This window comes from Lagopus leucura, unplaced genomic scaffold (assembly GCF_019238085.1).
Source record: "Lagopus leucura isolate 7727_CA_CO unplaced genomic scaffold, USGS_WTPT01 Super-Scaffold_100070, whole genome shotgun sequence".
NCBI classification, from domain to species: Eukaryota; Metazoa; Chordata; class Aves; order Galliformes; family Phasianidae; genus Lagopus; species Lagopus leucura.
In genome coordinates, this window is record NW_024962312.1 from 254,245 (window position 1) to 272,660 (window position 18,416).

General features: G+C 39.9%; 1 protein-coding gene across 4 annotated transcripts in view; it reads left to right on the top strand.

Moving 5' to 3' along the window:
* NEDD4L (NEDD4 like E3 ubiquitin protein ligase) overlaps positions 1-18,416 on the top strand; it is a 135,098-nt gene that overhangs the window by 105,309 nt on the left and 11,373 nt on the right. For 2 of the 4 annotated variants that reach the window (XM_042886988.1, XM_042886986.1), the window contains 8 exons: positions 1,243-1,302; positions 5,806-5,937; positions 6,412-6,531; positions 7,563-7,760; positions 9,055-9,132; positions 11,322-11,376; positions 15,955-16,013; positions 17,678-17,743. In XM_042886988.1, the coding sequence (XP_042742922.1) occupies positions 1,243-1,302; positions 5,806-5,937; positions 6,412-6,531; positions 7,563-7,760; positions 9,055-9,132; positions 11,322-11,376; positions 15,955-16,013; positions 17,678-17,743 (768 nt within the window). The remainder of the gene's footprint in view (positions 1-1,242; positions 1,303-5,805; positions 5,938-6,411; positions 6,532-7,562; positions 7,761-9,054; positions 9,133-11,321; positions 11,377-15,954; positions 16,014-17,677; positions 17,744-18,416) is intronic. The other 2 variants (XM_042886989.1, XM_042886987.1) reach the window with 1 other exon arrangement.

Genomic DNA, 18,416 nt, shown 5'->3' on the forward strand with positions numbered 1-18,416 from the left:
GCAGATCTAGTGCAGTTATGGACGTGTGGCTGTCCTAAATCATTCTGGAAGCTAAAATAGTGTCAAAGTACAGTGAGGAATTCCAAAAGAGAGAAAAAACGTTTTGAGACAGAGTATAGTCATAGTGTCTGACTTCAGTTACCTAACACAGAAATGTAGTTTACTAAACACTTGTGTTCAGTTGATGTATGAGGTGGAGAGAGAAAACCTTCCCATGAGTGTTTTCAGATAGGATATCAATCCACACACACAAAAGATTACACAAGTTTACCATGAAAATATTAAGTAGGGAGCTCCTGATGAGTCCACTGCTAAAGCTGATGTCTCTCCTTTGTTTCTTTCTGTTGTTATTGGTTAGACATTTACTATAACTGCAGTATTTTTCTCTTTGTTCTGTGTGTTCTGTATGTTTGGTGTATCCACATTTGTTGCTTGGAGTTGCATGCAATAGCTGTTGTTCAAAAGAGTACTTATGAAGGATGATGCACCTCTTTACTTTCTTCCCTGGATAAACAATTGTGTGGTTTTCAGTACAATTATGCCTTAACTGTCTTCTCTCCATACTAGAGGAAACTGTCACTTAACGAAGTCTGATCCAGAGATGGTCTGCTGCTTAATTTAATATAACCTCATGGAGTATGAGTTTCTTTACCTCATGCAGTCACTTGGGGCCTTGTCGTGATCCACCTTTCAGTTTGCTATTGCAGAGCATTCATTTATTTAGCAGAAGAATTGAAATCATTGCTCTATTATTATTATAAGGACATTTCTTGATTTTAATCTTTATTGAACCAATGATAGTTTATCTTCCAGCAACTAAATCCATACCTTCTTTCTAAATTGTGTTGATTTTGACTGTATTAATCCTTAGTGAAAATTTGAAATGCCAGTTTCATACTTTTGATCTAATTTTTTCTGATGATCAAAGTGGATCCACTCTGTTTCTAAGGGAAATTAATCACGTTACACTCAGAGTGAATGATCTTGTCATCCTTAGCAATACTGCTCATACCAGAACTCTTGAAATTAGTTCCTTTGGTGATTTTTCTGTCAAGCTCTTTCTTGTTTATCAGTGATTGATGGCTTAATTTTTTCTACATCATCTTTGAAATTATTTAAACCTAATTGCTCTTTTAATAAATTTTAGATTGTAGATGATTCCTTATTCCTCAAGATGTAAGAGTAAACTGTGTCCTTCAACACCAAGTGTACTTACCTGTAACATTAATTATCATTTAACAGCAGAGTGGCCAATCTAGGAGAGCTCGTTCTTCAACTGTCACAGGTGGTGAGGAACCAACGGTAATATCTTTATCCAACATTATCTCTAAATGAAATGTGGGCGAATTTAGGTCTTGTACAGTAATTAACATTTTTTCACAGAGCAGCAATGCGATAATTGACATACAGCCACTGAAGCCATAGTTGCATTTATTTCGTTATTTATTTGTTACACTTCAGATTTGCTCAAATAATGCTCTATTCACTCTAACTTCAGTTTAAGGCTATTTTATTACTTGCATATGCTAGTTTTAACAAAGCTTTACTAAAAACATACCATAAACTTATAAAAAACAAGATACAGTGCCTAATTCTTTAAAACTTGAAATAACCAGTGTTTAAAGATATCAACTCAGTATACTTGTATCTTTCATTGTGCTTCTGTCTTCCCTTACTCTCTGTTAGACTGGTTCATTTGGATTCATAAGATTGATCTTAATTTGAGAACTGTGCAATGATGCATCATTATGGATTGTAGTGGTCTTAATTGCAGCCAATTTTCATTTTCCAGCAGTTATTCCTCACTGCAAGGCTGAAATTTTGCTTTGCTCATCTGATAAAGTTCTTGAAATGCTTTTCTGAAAGAATTTTTCTGCATAATTAAAGACAAGCAGATTTCACTTATATTGATCTTTGCCAAAAAAGTCTCATTCCGTTAGTCTGAAACAAACTGTTGCATAGAGTGCATTATCCACTGACAGTAATAATTGGCTTTCATGAGTATTTGCACTCTTAGATAATTTACTTCAGGGATGTAAATCAAAGTTGGTACGTTTCCTGTTTGTATGCAGTGGTGTCAGGCCTCAGTTTGTCTTCTGATGCAGCATTCTGTGACAGTGTTTGTGTTCACTGTTTTTTCAGAATCAGAGGGGCATGCTGGTATTCAGTTCCTGCAAATTCTGATTTTTTTGTGTCCTTGAAAATCCTCCTTCAGGTTTTTTTTGATTAATAGATGATCTTGTGTTGATCATACTTCTTAAAACTGTAATACTTTCTGCTAATTCTGCTAAAGCTGAGTTCGTACTTCCCTATCTCATAATCAATATCTCTTTTTTTTTTGTTGCTCCAATGTAAGTTTATTGCAGCTTAATTAATGGGAGCCTTCCCCTCGCTGTCTTCATTCAATATGCATCTATACCAAATCCACAGACTGCTCAGGACTTAAATATGAATTCTTTCTTGCATTTAAATCCAGATGCACATTCTTCCAAGGTTGCCATTTTTTTGTCCTTTAGGGACATCAAATATGTAGACAAATATGTAGAATTTGTCGATGCTGAAGTTTCTAGGGCAGTTCAGTTTTGCTTTCAGACTTCCTCTAATACTCATCACAAATAAGCCTTTTGATAAAGCGCCCATGTTTCTATTCTGTGTGGTAAAATATCTTCATGTTGGTATCTAAAGTATGGCAGGAAGACTGAAGGGCAAGCTTTCTGTTTCACAGATGGTACACATGGTTGCATTAACCCAGCCACTAGGAAGGAGAAGGGCTGCTGGCAGTTGGAGTTGTTTTGATAGTCTGATAAAGGGAAGATCAGATGATAAAGCTGACCATCTTTCTGGTGTTTCTGTATACTCCCAGCACCAAGTCAGTTGAAGCTGATTGTTTGCATCATGCCATCTTGCCACGAATAGAAGCTGTATTATTACAACCCAGAATATCAGCTACCTTAATTGTCTAATTTTTAATTAAAATTTGGCCTGTGGACTGTACTCAAACACTTATTGTGTCCTTATGACCACCAGTTAACAGCCTAGCAATGGTCAGAACAGTCTCGGTGAAGGTGCTCTCCTTATCACAACCATCAGCTGCCTGAACTGACCATTTGGCTCCTCTGGACATTAATAAACTGGAGTTTGTTTCAGAGGGTATTACTCAGCTTCCTTATCAGTTTTCCTTTTTCTGTCTCCTAATGTGCCGCATCAGCTTTCTAACCCATTCATTTTCCTTTCTGATTTCTTTTCTTGATCGTCAGACGGTTCTCCAGCTCACTGTGTCAACTACACTGCTCTGCTAAAAAGCAAACATACTGCTTTAAGCAAGAGCCCTGGGAAGAGGTCTTAAGAATATGAAGCAAGAACAAGGATTGCTGTAAATCACTTTGCTGGGGCAAAGAGTGTAAAGCATAGAAAAATAATTTACTGAGAACCTTTGAGACTTGAGAAGTTACCAAATCCTGCTGTGCAGTGTCATTCACACGTTTTATCCCTAAGTAGTAGTTTTCCACTGTATTAATATTTTTAAATAGAATTATCATACCACACAAACCACTGTTTATAAGGACACTGAAAGAGTAATTTCTTTTTTTGCTTTGTGGTTAGGCATGGTGAATAAAGCTGAGAGCCTAGGGAAACAGGCAGTTATCCAAGCTGCCTTAGTTGTGCTGTAATGCCTATGGTCTTGCAAGTCAAAATGTGGAGGTAATTGGTCATCTCCAAGGCTGATTCTTCCCTTGATTTTATTTAAAGATCACACAAAAGATGTGAATAGTCTTCTTTAAACATCTTCTGTCTCTTAATAATATTCACTGTCATATTCCAGCATCCTCTTTTTCTGCAAGAGATCTCAGTATTTTTAAGACTTCTTCCACTACAGTTATTTCTTCTAACCTGCTCTGTTTTCCTCCACAGCTGCTTTGCCTTTCAGTTGCCTTCCAAAAGTGCTCACAAAATTTGATTCACATTCACACAGTGAGAATTTAAGAGCTCAGAGATGTCTGTGTGCTAATCCTCTGTGGGACTGAATCTTCACAGAATCAGAGTTTTAGGGGTTGGAAGAGACATTTAGAGGTCATCGAGCCCAGCTCCTGTGCTGAAGCAGGTCCTCTACAGCAGGAGAAAAGATAAATTCAGTAATATATCTTTGCTATAGTAATTTGCCTGTATTGCTGAACTTCTCCTGCCTGCACTTAGGTTCTTTGCATATGAAGTAGCTCTGAAACAGAAGCTGCCTTTCAGGTGTGGGCAAAACACTCAAAATCCCACAGCAGTCATCATTACTCACTGTAAATTATGGTCTATCATCACTGTGCTGGGCAAAGACAAATGGCTGAGTCTGGAGTGGTTAAACTCAGGCTTCAAAAGAGGGATTAGTGAAACTGATGAAGAAGGAAAGCATGCAGAATTTGACAGAACAGTGGAGCTCAAACACCTCTTTATTCCAGCACGTGATGAGGTCTTTTGGATTTCACCATTCTTCTGCCATGAAGGCAGCTATGTTGAAGAAGCAGAACGATCTCTAGCATTATAGAACCCTGATACATAAAATGTGACTATGTATTTTAATGTGATTGATCTATTGATTGAACCAAGTGCATAAATGCATTTTGATCTAAATAGCAAGGTGCAGATGCTGAATAGCACCTTGCACCTGCCTTGTCCTTGATGAGATGTTAGCAGAATCTGCTTCGTTAGAGAGCATGCATTCGAGAGCAAGAATGCTGTCCTGCTGAATGCAGGAGCAGTACAAGCAAGTGATGTCTACAGAGAAAAAGAGTCCCAAACTAGAGAGTGACAGAGCTTAAACATGTGAATAATGATTTGGAATTGTTATCTGACTCCCTGGGCATCTTCCCTCCTGAAATGTGCCTTCAGGTGCAGACAGGTTCAGTATTAGAATTCTTTTCCTAGGCTTTTTGCCCTCCAAAGGCATTGCTACTCATGTACGCTGTATTTTTTAACTGTATGTCTCAGAAACAAATGTCTACTTGTATAAATCACTGAATATTTTGCTGCCCATAGAAACCTCAGAAGACAATGTCTCTTGTAGCGTAACTATTGTGTTGAATAGTGACATGCTTTGTCTAATGATAATTGGTGCCATTGTCCTCACTGTCTTTATGTTTTCTTTTCAGCAATGTCTCTGTTGTGCAACTTTTTAATTAGAAAAACGGTATCTTTTCATTCTAAAGTTTGGGCTCAATTTTAGTGTGTATCCTCTACTTCAAGACACCTAACCCTAAATGCAATTGTTTGTGACTAAGAAGATGTTTGGACTTCAGTTTTTAAGCCCTCAGCAGTTTGCTGCAATTGAGTCAAGATCCCGTGGTAGAGATGAGGTCAGAACTAGATGAGATGAGGTCAGAACTAGATGAGATGAGGTCAGAACTAGAGAGATCTTGACTGGAAAGCGTGATCACTTCCTTTTCTTATTTATCCACACCAATGTAAAGGGAAAAATCAACCTTAAGGGAAAATCATTACAATGCAAGGTTTCTTTTTGTCATTGTATGTAACACACCAATTTAAAAGTTTGAGGGCATGTAAGCTTAGCTAGTTTTGAAACAAGAGACCTGAATCCATGCAAGAGTGAATAGAAAGATTATTATGATAAACTATCATTTGACTCAGAGGGGTTTGAAGAAGAGCTTGTATTAGATGATTTCTCAGACCACATTTTCTGTATGTTTGATAGTTCTTAGAATTATGTGCATCTGTTGATGTTCTGAGTTCTTTTCAAAGAACAGATGTTAAGTTTCTTAAGCTAATTAAAAAATAACAATATGGTAATTTCTTGTTGAGCAGCCTTCAGTGGCCTATGTCCACACCACGCCGGGCTTACCTTCAGGTTGGGAGGAAAGAAAGGATGCAAAGGGCCGTACTTACTATGTGAATCACAACAATCGCACCACAACCTGGACACGGCCCATCATGCAGGTATGGAGATGTGTTCCGTTGCTCTGTTTAGACTGCGTGCATTTAGATGGCATCACACTGAGTATAATTCCAGTGGAAGCAGCTCTTTAGAACTACAAACATTAAAAAAAAAATAAGCGTGGTCGCAACAGTTCGGGATAATCATAAAAAAATGCGGTTGGGATTTTTGTTTTTATGCTTCTCTTAACTTCAGTAGTTACAGATTAAGTTGATGCTACAAGGGAGGGCATTTGCAGAGAGGTACCAAACACAAATAAAGACAAAAGTCTCCGTAGGTTTGAGTTTGAAAGTTCTTTTGCTTAATTAATAATTCCAGATGTTTTGTGTCTTTGCTATGGAATTAAAATTAAATAATGTGCTTGACTGTAGTAGTCATAATAACGATCCTGAATGCTGGTGTCGTTTTCAATTGCTTTGACTTTGGATGAACTGCAGTCTTGATGACTGGCTAACTTGGTTTTGCATCTAAAACAGCTTGCAGAAGATGGCATGGTTGGGTCAGCAGCAAACAGCAACAACCATCTGAGTGAGCCGCAGATCAGACGGCCCCGCAGCCTCAGTTCACCCACGGTCACCTTGTCTGCTCCCCTCGAGGTGAGAAGCACTGTTAGCAGCACAGACCACTTGTATCTGACTTCTCTCTTGGTTACCTTTATGAGTTTTTCGCTCCCTTTCAGTTATGCAGCACAGCATTGCTGTTGTTACAACATTCTTAGTGTTAGTTTCGACATGATATATTGCTGTTTTCTTCTAACATTTTTCCACCTGAATCTTCACATCATACAGTAGCGTTGCTTAACTTTGATCATTGAATGATGTGAATGAATAGTCTGTCTGGCACGTGCAATCAAAGATTATTTGTGTTTTTCTTGGATGATTAGATCTCACAAATCAATTAAACATGGCTGCATTGAGGAGAGAAAGTTACGAAAAACTTCATCTTCAAATGGAAAGTGCAGCACCTTTTTTGTCCTTTCCCACTTTTTCTGCTGGACAAATTGTTGAAAACCTGTAATTTCAAGCTGATATAAGAAATCTAAACCTACACTTACTTGTTTTAAAGCCATGTTTAAATGTTCTTTCTGAAATTGTAGTTGAGACATCTATTAAGAAGTTCAAGGCTGGATGTGGCTCTGGGCAGCCTGGTCTGATAATTGGCAACCCTGCCTGTGGCAGGGGGTTGAAACAAGATGATCCTTGTGGTCCTTTTCAACCCAGGCCATTCTATGATTCTGTGATAATGTCACTTCACACTCAGCATACTCTCCTATTTGAACTAGCATCTATTGCACCGCAGAGTGCAAAGCATTGCTTGTATCTTTTCCTTTTTAGAACGAAATGTTGACATGTACAGATCAGCTTTAGTAAAATATGTAATCAAAGCAGACATTATCATCACATAGGGATATGATAAAAGTCCCTGCCCTTCAAAGTGAAAATCTTAATGAGTGACGAGGAATAGCTAATTACTGGTAACTTTCCTGCATTCTAGGAAATCAGTGATAGTGCTTAACGGTAGCGTAAATTGCAGCTGGAATGAAAACCTTCTTGCCGTGATATCACATTGTGTCCAGTCCCCTTTATGAAGTGGCATTTGGCAAATCCTTGTACCTTCCACACCACAGGGCATGAAGGACTCCCCGGTGCGCAGAGCTGTGAAGGACACCCTTTCCAACCCGCAGTCTCCGCAGCCCTCTCCCTACAACTCTCCCAAACCACAGCACAAAGTTGCGCAGAGCTTCCTCCCTCCTGGCTGGGAGATGCGGATAGCACCCAACGGCAGGCCCTTCTTCATCGATCACAATACTAAAACTACTACCTGGGTAAGGGGAATTCTACATCATGAACCTCAAATGGCTTTGTCTTTCCTGCTCTGTTTTCTGGGCTGTAGACCCTCTGTTTCGCTTTGGAATTGTTCTTGTGTTTGAGATGCAAGTTCCGATCAAGGGATTTGTCATGTGGAGTTTCATAAAGCTGAACACAGTGAGACTGACTCCTCCATGCAGTGGTGTACCATAGCCACCGTCTGAAACAGCACATCTGATGCAGTGGCTGTAGTGGTGCCACTGCTACACCCAGAGAAAGGAAACTTATTTGTACATAACCACTGGAAGTCGTTTTTGGTGGATTTATGTATCACGTATCTACCATACAGTAGCACTTTGTGCTTGAGCTTTTTATACTTGGCAAACCATTGCATACAGGTATTGCCTTTTGAATTCCTCAAATTTGGGTTTTGCTGGCATACAGTGTGATGGAGATTTGGCGTGGTGTTCAGTTTGAGGTAATTCTGCCTGTAATTGCCTGTAATTCTTGGATTAGTTTCCTGTTTAAATAATGTATGTTCATCTTTGGAGCAGAGTCCATCTTATTATTTGTTTTGTGTCATGAGGATCTGTTTTCCAATAATTCTACATTTTCAGTCAGCAAGTGGGGGAAAAATTAAAGTAGGAAAAAATGTCAAAGCTGACTCAGCATTTCATGTCACCATTTAAATACGAGTGGAACTTAAATTTTATAGATGTTATTCAAATTCCCAGCAGCAACTGTTTTAAATGAAATATTTCAAATGGTGGCTCTTAATCATGTTCCCAAGTTGCGTGTGGGTAGGTTATGTGTGGAGATCTCAATCACTGTGACTCCAAATTGATCTTCTGTGACCTATTTTACTTGCCTCTTTTTACATCTTTTGTTCATTCATGTGATATCTGGGGTTAATAAAAATGTAAGAGGCTCATTTACATCATTTTCCAACCTTTTCATGAGAGAATGGCTTATTTCTTTTGAGGTTTTGAGAGACAGAACTGTATGGATGACTCTAAATGGCACTTAGGAATGCATGCTCTGCTAAGAGCAGGCCTCTGGAAAGAACACCCTTAATAAAGTCTTACCCACCCTACCTCTTAACATCTAAAAAAATCATCACAATTTATTAGTTTTAATTAAGTACGTGGCAAGGCTAAACATATGTTTAATTTATATGTTTGGGTTTTGCATTTTATTCTCAGGAACGCAAAACTTAAACGATAATTTTGATGTAGGAAGGTGGCTGTTCCAGCTGCTGTGTATGACTTTTTATGCAGATGCTGCATTTATGGTTGCATGTATCTGTTACAGGAAGATCCACGGCTGAAATTTCCAGTGCATTTGAGAACAAAAGCTTCTTTGAACCCCAATGATTTGGGCCCCCTTCCTGTAAGTGACAATGTCTTTGGGTGTATACCTGCTACCTTGTAAGAACTGATCTGCTGTTGCAGTCTTGTATTGTATGCATATGCTTACTGTTTGCTCTCATCACTTTAATGGAGATCCTAAAGCAATGTTTCTAACACCAAAACAACTCTTATCAGGGAATGAGTCAGGCTGTGCAGCCAGCCCGTAGTATTTCTGCGGTTATTAAACATTTCTTTGTTTATCTGAAGCTTTGAGCTTTGAAGAAACTCACCTTGTTTTTATCTCTGAACATGTGATTTTAGACAATTAATGGTTAACTAGCTGATAATTAACTGCTGTAGGAAAAAAAAAAAAGAAGCACATTGCTCAAAGTGAACTTTGTTTCTGTTACCAGTATATACTGGTGTTCAGAAATCTAAATCAATTCTGATTTTTGAATGAAACCTCCATATTCTGCAGAGAAAATGATTGTATTAGCCTCAAAGGCTTTGTCATATTGGTAACCAGTGCATAATAGTGATTTGCACGTCGAGTACAGAGCTTTGCTTTGTTTTTCAGGAGCTGTATCTTTATGTCAGAGGATAACCTGTGAAAGCTGACACTTTTTCTAAGCTGCAGACCTTAATAGTGTTATGTTAATTGCCTTACATGCACTAAACATGCTTTTGAAAAATTGCCACTGGAATGGTATTTGCAGCACTGGAAGCTGCAGTGACAGTAAGCCATTAGTTGTCACCAGCAGACTCAGCAGGTATTGCAGACATGATGTCTGCAGACAGTTTTGCCTTTAGGATGGGTGGCTGTCCTGTTGTACCAGATGTGGCACGTTAAGTTATCTAGGTTTTGAACAGATTGAATAGTGAGTCTTTGGTCGTACTGATTTGCACTGAGCTGATTTGCAGTTAACTGAGAACTGCTCTGCCAGCAGACTAGAGGGAGCACTGCTTATGGGCAGCAGGTGACAAAAGCAGTGAGGGGCATAGGCATCCTCCTCTGAAACATCCAGACGTCTCCCTCTTCAGGTCTTGGTTAGCAAAAAGTTATGCCTTGTTTTTAAGTCAAGCTAGGCAACTTGTCAGGGCTCATATCTCAAAATTCTGATCAGATTAAGAACTATATTCACTTGAACCTATTTATTACAATGAATTTTCTGATTTAAAATACAGCAGTAATGGAGCATTTAGGAGAGCAGCTATGGAAGTAACTGATATTTGTAGTTTTTCTCCAAGGACAAGTTTGCTTGATGGGAGGCACTGAACAGGAGTAACTTAGCCTGTTAATTCCAAGAGGTAAAAAGGCACTGCGAAATGAAGGCAGCCTGACATATATTGTTGGTACTGTTTAGTTAGTAACAGGCTTAAACAAGCCATTTTTGACAGAGGCTGGAGCCATGGAACGGTTGCATTGGAAGGGACCTCAAAGCTGCCCAACCTTTGCTGTGGGCTGGCTTCCCCCCAGCTCAGGTGCCCAGGGTCCATCCGTGGCCCCAAACACTCTGGAGAGTTTTCCCCTCACATCTGATTTAATTCTGTGCTCTTTAGTTTAAAGCCATTATTTTTATCCAATTACTGCACTCACTGATTAAGTCTCTTCCCAGTGTGATGGTTGCAGAGTTGAAGAAAAGTAATTTTGAAAAGGTGGAAGTGAAATAATTTCTATTCTGTGTTGCATAGAGGGCTGAAGCTGGCATACAGCTTGTAGGTGCAGTGAATACTAGATCAGACAGCATTGCATCAACCAGCAGCATGCCATGTATTCTCCTTTCATTACTAAAATTGAGAAAAGGGAATGGAGAGAAAGGCAAGAATTGAACACTAGGTGAGCCATCCTTGTCTCGCTCTCAATATTTACAGTAAATAACCCACAGGTGTCTCAGAAGTGAAAGGAGAAGCTCTCAGAACTGAAAAATGGTGGGCAGCCTATTCTTTGTGGTTGTTTTCTCACTGTAGGAAATGGATGTGAACCCCAATGCAAGAAACTTCCACTTCAGAGCCTTAAAGAAATACTTACCGTATTGGATATAATCGTTTGCATAAACAGAGAATGCTTTGAATCATGCCAGATTATTGGCCTTGGCATAGCACACCTGTTTCTACTTGACAGGCATCTTTCAGACAATTTAAGCTGGCATGGATAATGTATTGCTTCGTGCTGCATGAGAATGGTAGTATTTCACTTATTTTCTCTGTTTTTTTGTTTCCCATTTCCAGCCTGGTTGGGAAGAAAGGATACATTTGGATGGAAGAACATTTTATATAGATCATAGTAAGTAAGCACTCAGGTACTGCAGCAATTAGACAAAGGGAGGTAATAAATATCGAAGTGAAAGCTTTGTAATTTTACTCTTCATTTAGGAAGCCAGGTGTTGATATGTGGAGACATTGATACCAGAGACTTAGTGCCCTCCTACGGTACTGTACATTCACCAAAAGCTTGCTTATAATTGGCTCATCAAGCTTTGTCCCTCTCTGACTTGTGAAGCATTAACATTTTTTCTTTGTGGTTTCTTTTGTTCTTGTTGATATTTTGGACTCTTTGTTGTTGTTGTTGATGATCCCATGGCTTATTTGCACTTTAATAAATTAAAATGTACATTAGGAATAGAAAGTAAGATGGCCACAGCTCCACATATAGGCAGCAAGTAAATTAACACTGATAATACTCTCTCTCTTCTCATCTGAGGTCTTGTGGCAGCATTGATTCTGAGCTTATTTCATATTTATAGCATGTTATATGGCACCCAGCCTGATATCTATTCTGACTATATCCAACTGATATCTATTCAGTTCTTCTGTTAGTGAAATTCCATTGTAGGTGATGCTTCAGTGTAGATTTGTCTTACTGCAGCCCCTCAGAAAAACTGTGTTAGTTCTTGTTGATTAAAAACAAAGCAGCACAAAAAAGCTTTTTTTTTTTGAAGATTTGAACTGGGCTTTCTAATGGGGCATTTCTACTGACAGGATAATCTTCACAGAGGTAGTAACTCAGAACAATTGGAAGAGTGTCTGTTTGCTCCACGAAACTCAACTAAAACCTCCAACAATTCTGTGTATTTGACAGAACTTCAGTAGCATTAAATCCTAGCATAGGATTTCTCCTTCAGTAGCATTAAATCCTAGCATAGGATTTCTCCTTCAGTAGCATTAAATCCTAGCATACCTACAGTTTTGTGTTACCGAATCATTGTTAAACCATCTTTGCCTCTAAATGAGTTACATAATTTTAAATAAAAACCAGAAGTAGCACACTCACAAAGAAAGAGATTAGCCCTTTCAAACATCAGCGTTGCTGTGTTCTGTATGTCTTCCTTAATTTTTAATTGCTCCTACCAGTAGATGTCTGGAAATAAATCTGCAGTGTTTAAGATACCTGTATATTTGCTGGCCCTCCCTCACTTCAAGTTATTCAGTCTCTAAAAATGGAGTGCTGATGTTATACGTTCCCTCAAACAGTTTGATGCTTTTATAAAAACAGGTGTATTTGCACCTGAAGCCTCTCTTTGTTCCCAATCCGAGCTTCTTTAGCATTTTTGCAGAATTTATGAGTGTTGTTTGTTTGGGTGTTAGGCCTGTTTTGGTGGGGTTTTTTTGGACAACACTATTTGCTTCTATCAGATTGCCCTTGAATCTCATTGTTGGCACCACTGTACTACCAGGGGACTTCAGAATTAGAGGTGATGCCAGGGGCATTACAGCAGACTTTGTGATGAAGTTGTGCTCAGTGCTTTGCAAATGACTGCAAACAGCAGTTTATCAGTTTATTTTACTCTAACAACCATTGTAGCATTTCTTCCCACAGTATCATAGAACCACAGAATGGCCAGGCTTGGAAGGGACCTCAAGGATCACGGAGCTCCAACCCCCTGCCACACGCAGGGCCACCAACCTCCACATTTCATAGCAGCCCAGGCTGCCCAGGGCCCCATCCAACCTGGCCTTGAACACCTCCAGGGATGGACGGGGCATCCACAGTCTGGAAGGAAGTGCAGTGGCTTTTGGCCGTATTGTCAGCTTTGTGGCAGAGCCTTGTGGCTCTTAACTGTTCCACGAGTAACTTGAGAACATATGCTGAAGTCAGCCGTGGCAGCAACCAGCTGGGCTTGCTCTGGAAGCATGCAAGTCTTGAGAGTACAGCACTATCATAAACTGGCTTAGTTAAGATGCAACAAATGTACTCCATTTCATTACTAGAATACAGCTGAATCAGATAACTTACAACATTTATGCTGCTATTAATGTCCTGGCTCCCCAGGTATGTTTTTGAATTGGTAACAGGCATGATTATTTCATACTGTTGCCCAGTTTTGTTTCATGTTTTTCTCATCCCTGAGAAAGACTGTAATAAAATACACTGCAGCCAGCACAGAAAGGACCACTGTGGAGCAGCACAAGCTGTTATGAAGCATGTCACAAACTAAGAACAGTAAAGCACAGAAAAGATAATTTAGGTGCTACTTTAACGTAGTGGTCTGAAAATCTGATTCTTTTCAGATTTTAGTTGTAAGCTGTTCTGATTTCTTAGGAGCCATGTAGGAAAACGTGTTCTACATCTTAGAAGGTATCATGAAGAACAACACAAAGGCTTTGCAACCAAATTCAGCATAGTTACCAGTGGTTCACTGAAGGAGGAATGGATGTGTTAAATGGGTTCCCTGTTCTTCAGCATGCTGAGGAATGAATTAGAGAGAATGTGCACAATGTATTAGTAGAAAACAGCAACATAGGAGAAGCAAGACGAGCTCACTGGAACAGGATTAGGAACCAGAATGATGGTGATGAGGTGTAGGTGCAGTGTGAATGTGTTTTATTACAATTCCAAGGTACAACTCAGAATAGGAAGAGTTAGCAGAATTTATTTTGAAAGAGACATGAAAAACATCAGCTGAGTGTGAGTTAATTTATCCTGCAGTGCATCAGCAGGAGCATCTTAAATAAGAGCAGAGGTAATCTTCCTAAGCTGATTAGCAATGGTAACATCTGTGACAATGAAGCGCAGGGACCCAAGTCTCAGGGGAATAGTGGAACCAAAGGAACAGAGGAAATCCTTCAAAGCCCAAAGGCCTGATCTGTGAGGAAAGAGAGAGAGTATTGTGTTTGTGTGAAGAACCAGGAGAGCTCTTCTAAAACGTGCTGCAAAAGGAGTTAATTTGATATCGACATCTACTGTACAGTAATACAGGGAGTCTTGTGCTACAGTTCCAGCTCCGGTGGGTCGAGTTGGGCTCTTCTCACTGTATGGGCATTGAAGTCATAGGAAAGTAATATGAAGTCCCTATTGCTGTAATATTCTGAAAAACAGCTTAGGCAATGACTGATCAGTGACGCCTTGTGCTCTTAAACATATCCTAGAGCAGTAAGAGAGAATGGACAGAATCTCTAAAGTAATTCCCAGCTCTGCCTTTGATGTCATAGAAATTTACCACCATCATTGTGCTTGTCACTTTCAAGTAGGTGTAAAAAACGAATTGGTATAAAAGCAGTAAATGTTGCAGAAGTGATGCTACTGACCAAGAAGCAGCCATATGAAAAGGCCAGCCCAGGAGCCAGCCTGTTGGCAGGCAGCAAGCTGTGCAGAATGTGTGGCTCCCAGAGCTGTTGTTCTGACAGCCTTCCTCCATAATGGCCATAAAGTGTGAAGGAAAATAAGACAGTAATTTAATGTGAAATTAACTGCTAGGCCAAATTTGCTGGAGTGTGCCCTGTGATGGTTTTGAATTTTCTTCAGTAACTTTTAATGAGAGGCAGCTTACAAAATCCAGTCCATTTTAAAAATAACTTGGGGTGCTCAAAACTTAGGGGTCTTTTCTGACTATAGAAACATGGAAAGTGCCTGTGCTACTATAAAACAAGTGGACTTGGCTCTTTGCTTTTACCTGTAGTATCCTTAAAAGCAATTTTCTTCAAGCTTAGTGTTTTTATTCTCAAACCAAGAGTTACAAAACCTGAAATCCTGACTATTCCTTTAATATGCAGTTTATAAATCAAAGTGTGTACCTAAGAGATGTATTATTATTACCCTTGCAGTGCAGGAAATACGACTCAAGCCTTGCCGTTGGAGGTGGCATTTAGTTTGGTTTTTGGAGCATTGTCTTGTTGCAACATCATCATTCTGTCGTGATTCTGTTGTGTTCAGAATCTTGTGAGGAGCAGCTGTCTGGAGGCAGAGAGAGTTTCACCGTGGTCCTGTATAACCTCACTGTATGACCATGCAATGCTGCTGGTGCTCTTGAAAGCTGTAGCTGAAAAGAACTGAATTCTGTTACCTTACTGCCAAAATAGACTTTGTCTAAACTGAATGATTCCTTATGCCATACTGTGTACTTAATGATGTTATAAATTTCTCATTAAAATCAATGTCTAGGACTTCTTTTTTTCCGAAGAGATGCTATCCCTTCACTTCCAAATTTAATTCAGACTGCTTTAAAATTCCTAAACTTTGGCCCTCTTTATGCAGAATTTTGAATAAGTAAACTTCATCTACCATTGGACAAAGTGTTTGGGTTTCTTTCCCCTCAGCCATGAAATCTGTATTTTTAATACGAGTTGAATCCAAGATCATGTTCAAGTAGAACATGTTTACTACTACTGGTGTTGAAATAAAAGCAGTGTAATTACACTGAATTATGCTGTACTTCTGCATTTTTGAACGAGTCTTTTTGACCAAACAGTGTGATGGGATTTTGATGGAGATGGGTGAATGCATTATTTTCCAAGCCTGAAATACTGAGCTGTGGAAGTGGTGGTAGGAAAAATATGTGTAGGGAAAAAAAAAAAACCAACAAACACGTACATTCGCAGCGCGGTAGCAAAGTAGTAATAATATAATTTATTTTGTTATTTACAGATAATAAAATTACCCAGTGGGAAGACCCCAGACTGCAGAACCCAGCAATTACTGGTCCTGTAAGTACTGCTGTGGTTCTTTTGGCATGAAGTGCTGTGACTCATGTACCTTTGGTGTAGGCAGCAGTTGTAAATAAGCAACAGGTCATGCTTGTATTCCACATGACAGAATCGATGCCTGGTTGGATTGGAAGGGTCTTTAAAGCCCATCCAGTTCCAACCCCTGCCATGGGCTGGGTGCTCCCACCAGCTCAGGGTGCCCAGGGCCCATCCGTGGCCGCCAGGGATGGGGCACCCACGCTTCTCTGGGCAGCTTGGTGAATAGAGTAGGAGGCAGGACCAACCTTGGCTTGCTTTGTCCTGAGGGAGACTCAGATGAGCATTTTGTGAGCCTCCAAGGGCAGGGGAACTGCTGTCCTGTGCCCTCCTGGTGAGGTGCCCCAGAACTGCTGACACTCAGTAACCCTATTTTGTTTCACATAACCTGCAGTGCACTGGAGACTTTTCCAGCCTGCTGCCAGTGGTCCAAAGCAGAGTGGGGTTCATGAGGAATCACTGCATTGTTTGTCACTCGTGTGCAATGCACACCATTCCCAGCTCAGGCAGTAGGTTCAAAGCTGGTGGTTCTTGTAGTCTTTCCTACTGATGGCTACCGAGGTATGGCATTTTTCATGCATTACAGCATGTTTTCTTCCAGAAGCCAACACCATATGATTTTGACTGTCTAGGAAACATTCTTGATTGGTTTGTCACAGTAAATCTCAGAATACATCTGTTTCAGCAAAAGGAGAAGAGGGCTCTTTCTTTAGCGGGATAGAAACTGCTTTATGTGACTGTTTTGAATGTCTGTATTGCTGTGCTGTTTCTGTGCAAAGCTCCATCCGCTCTGAAACTGCAGGGCTGAATACTCTGAGTGGGGTTTCATGCTGAGATGCGCGGAAATTCGTTGGTTCTCATTTTATTCTGTTCTCATCCTGCAATCAGAAACTTTCTGTGCTAGGCGCTGCACTGTGTTCGAGTCGTGTATTTTGGTACAGAGCTGTGCGTGAGGGGCACCTGCTGTCATTCTTTGATCAGAAGATCTTGGGAGTTTTGTACTAGCCAAGCAATAGTAGTTTTATCACTTCCTCTATGAGAATGGGGTTCACTCACTGAGGGCCGTGGACATGCAGTGCTGTGTGGGTATATGCTGCATCCTGCACCTTATGATTCATTTCACAGCTCTACCTGGAGCCTCGCAACTTGTTCTAAGGAGCATTCTCAAAATTCTTTGTATTTTGTCTTTGTGCAACACCTTTTAATCCTTAGCACTTCCAACTGTGTAAATCCATAGCTTTTGATAGCAGCACTCATTCTTAGAAGTCATAAAAATACCACATGACATATTATTGTTTCCTAATGAAACACACAGATGACAATATTGCATTCCAGTCATTTTTCTCCATGTTAAAAATAGTTTTTGCTCTTTTCTGTTCCTAAAATAAGAAAGAAAAGAGGCTAAGTAGATAAACAGAAAATGCGGGTAAAAATTTTGGTACATCTTAACTCAGCTTACACACTGAGAAGGTTCAGTGTTCTGTACTTCATGCATGTGTTTTTTTTAATGACTCAATGAGTTACATATCTAGATAGCGTGTCTTCAAATTTATATCTTATTTGTTTAAGTGTAAAGTAGCACAACAAACAATACCTAGAATAATGTGTATTTACAATTCTCTCTATAGGCGGTTCCGTATTCTAGGGAGTTCAAACAGAAGTATGACTATTTCAGGAAGAAGTTGAAGAAACCCGTGAGTATAAGCGTGCTGCTTTGTGCTGGGGTCTGTTACGTCTGGGGAGAACAAGTGAGTTGTCCTCAGGGTAGATACAGAGGAGTGTTTCTTGCTGTAGCACATTTGCCAGTGATTCTTGGTTGCCATACTCCTCAAAGGAGTGGAAATGAAGACAGTGAAGAAAAGTTTGAATTTGGTGGATTTCTGAACAAAAACATTTACGTATCTTTAAGACGCTCATTTTCTGGTATGAACAGAAAACCCAAAGTGATGACAGAGGAAGGAAATGTCATCTACTCACTGATTGACATTTCTCCTTCATCTTTAATGGTGGATTTGAAGGACAGAGCTGGAGAACGCTGGTAGAGTGGAGCCCACAGCATTACTGAGTCAGGCACAAGCTTCTGGTGTTCCTGTTCTGCAAAAATACCTCCTTTAATTTCAGTGAGCAGTAGGTATTGGCCCACACCTGGGGTCAGCTGGTGATTCGCTGCAGACAGCCTTTGTAGCACGAGCCCTGATGCAATGGGGCTCGCCAGTGCCTTTCTCTCTTTGCTGGTAGTTCCTTCCGTGTGCATTCTGACCAATGACCAGATGGACACAGTAAGCACCTGCAGGAAAAAGCAAACCTCTTGACACACTGCTATTGGGTCAATCTTACCAGGAGAACTGTACCTGCCTGTAACTGTCA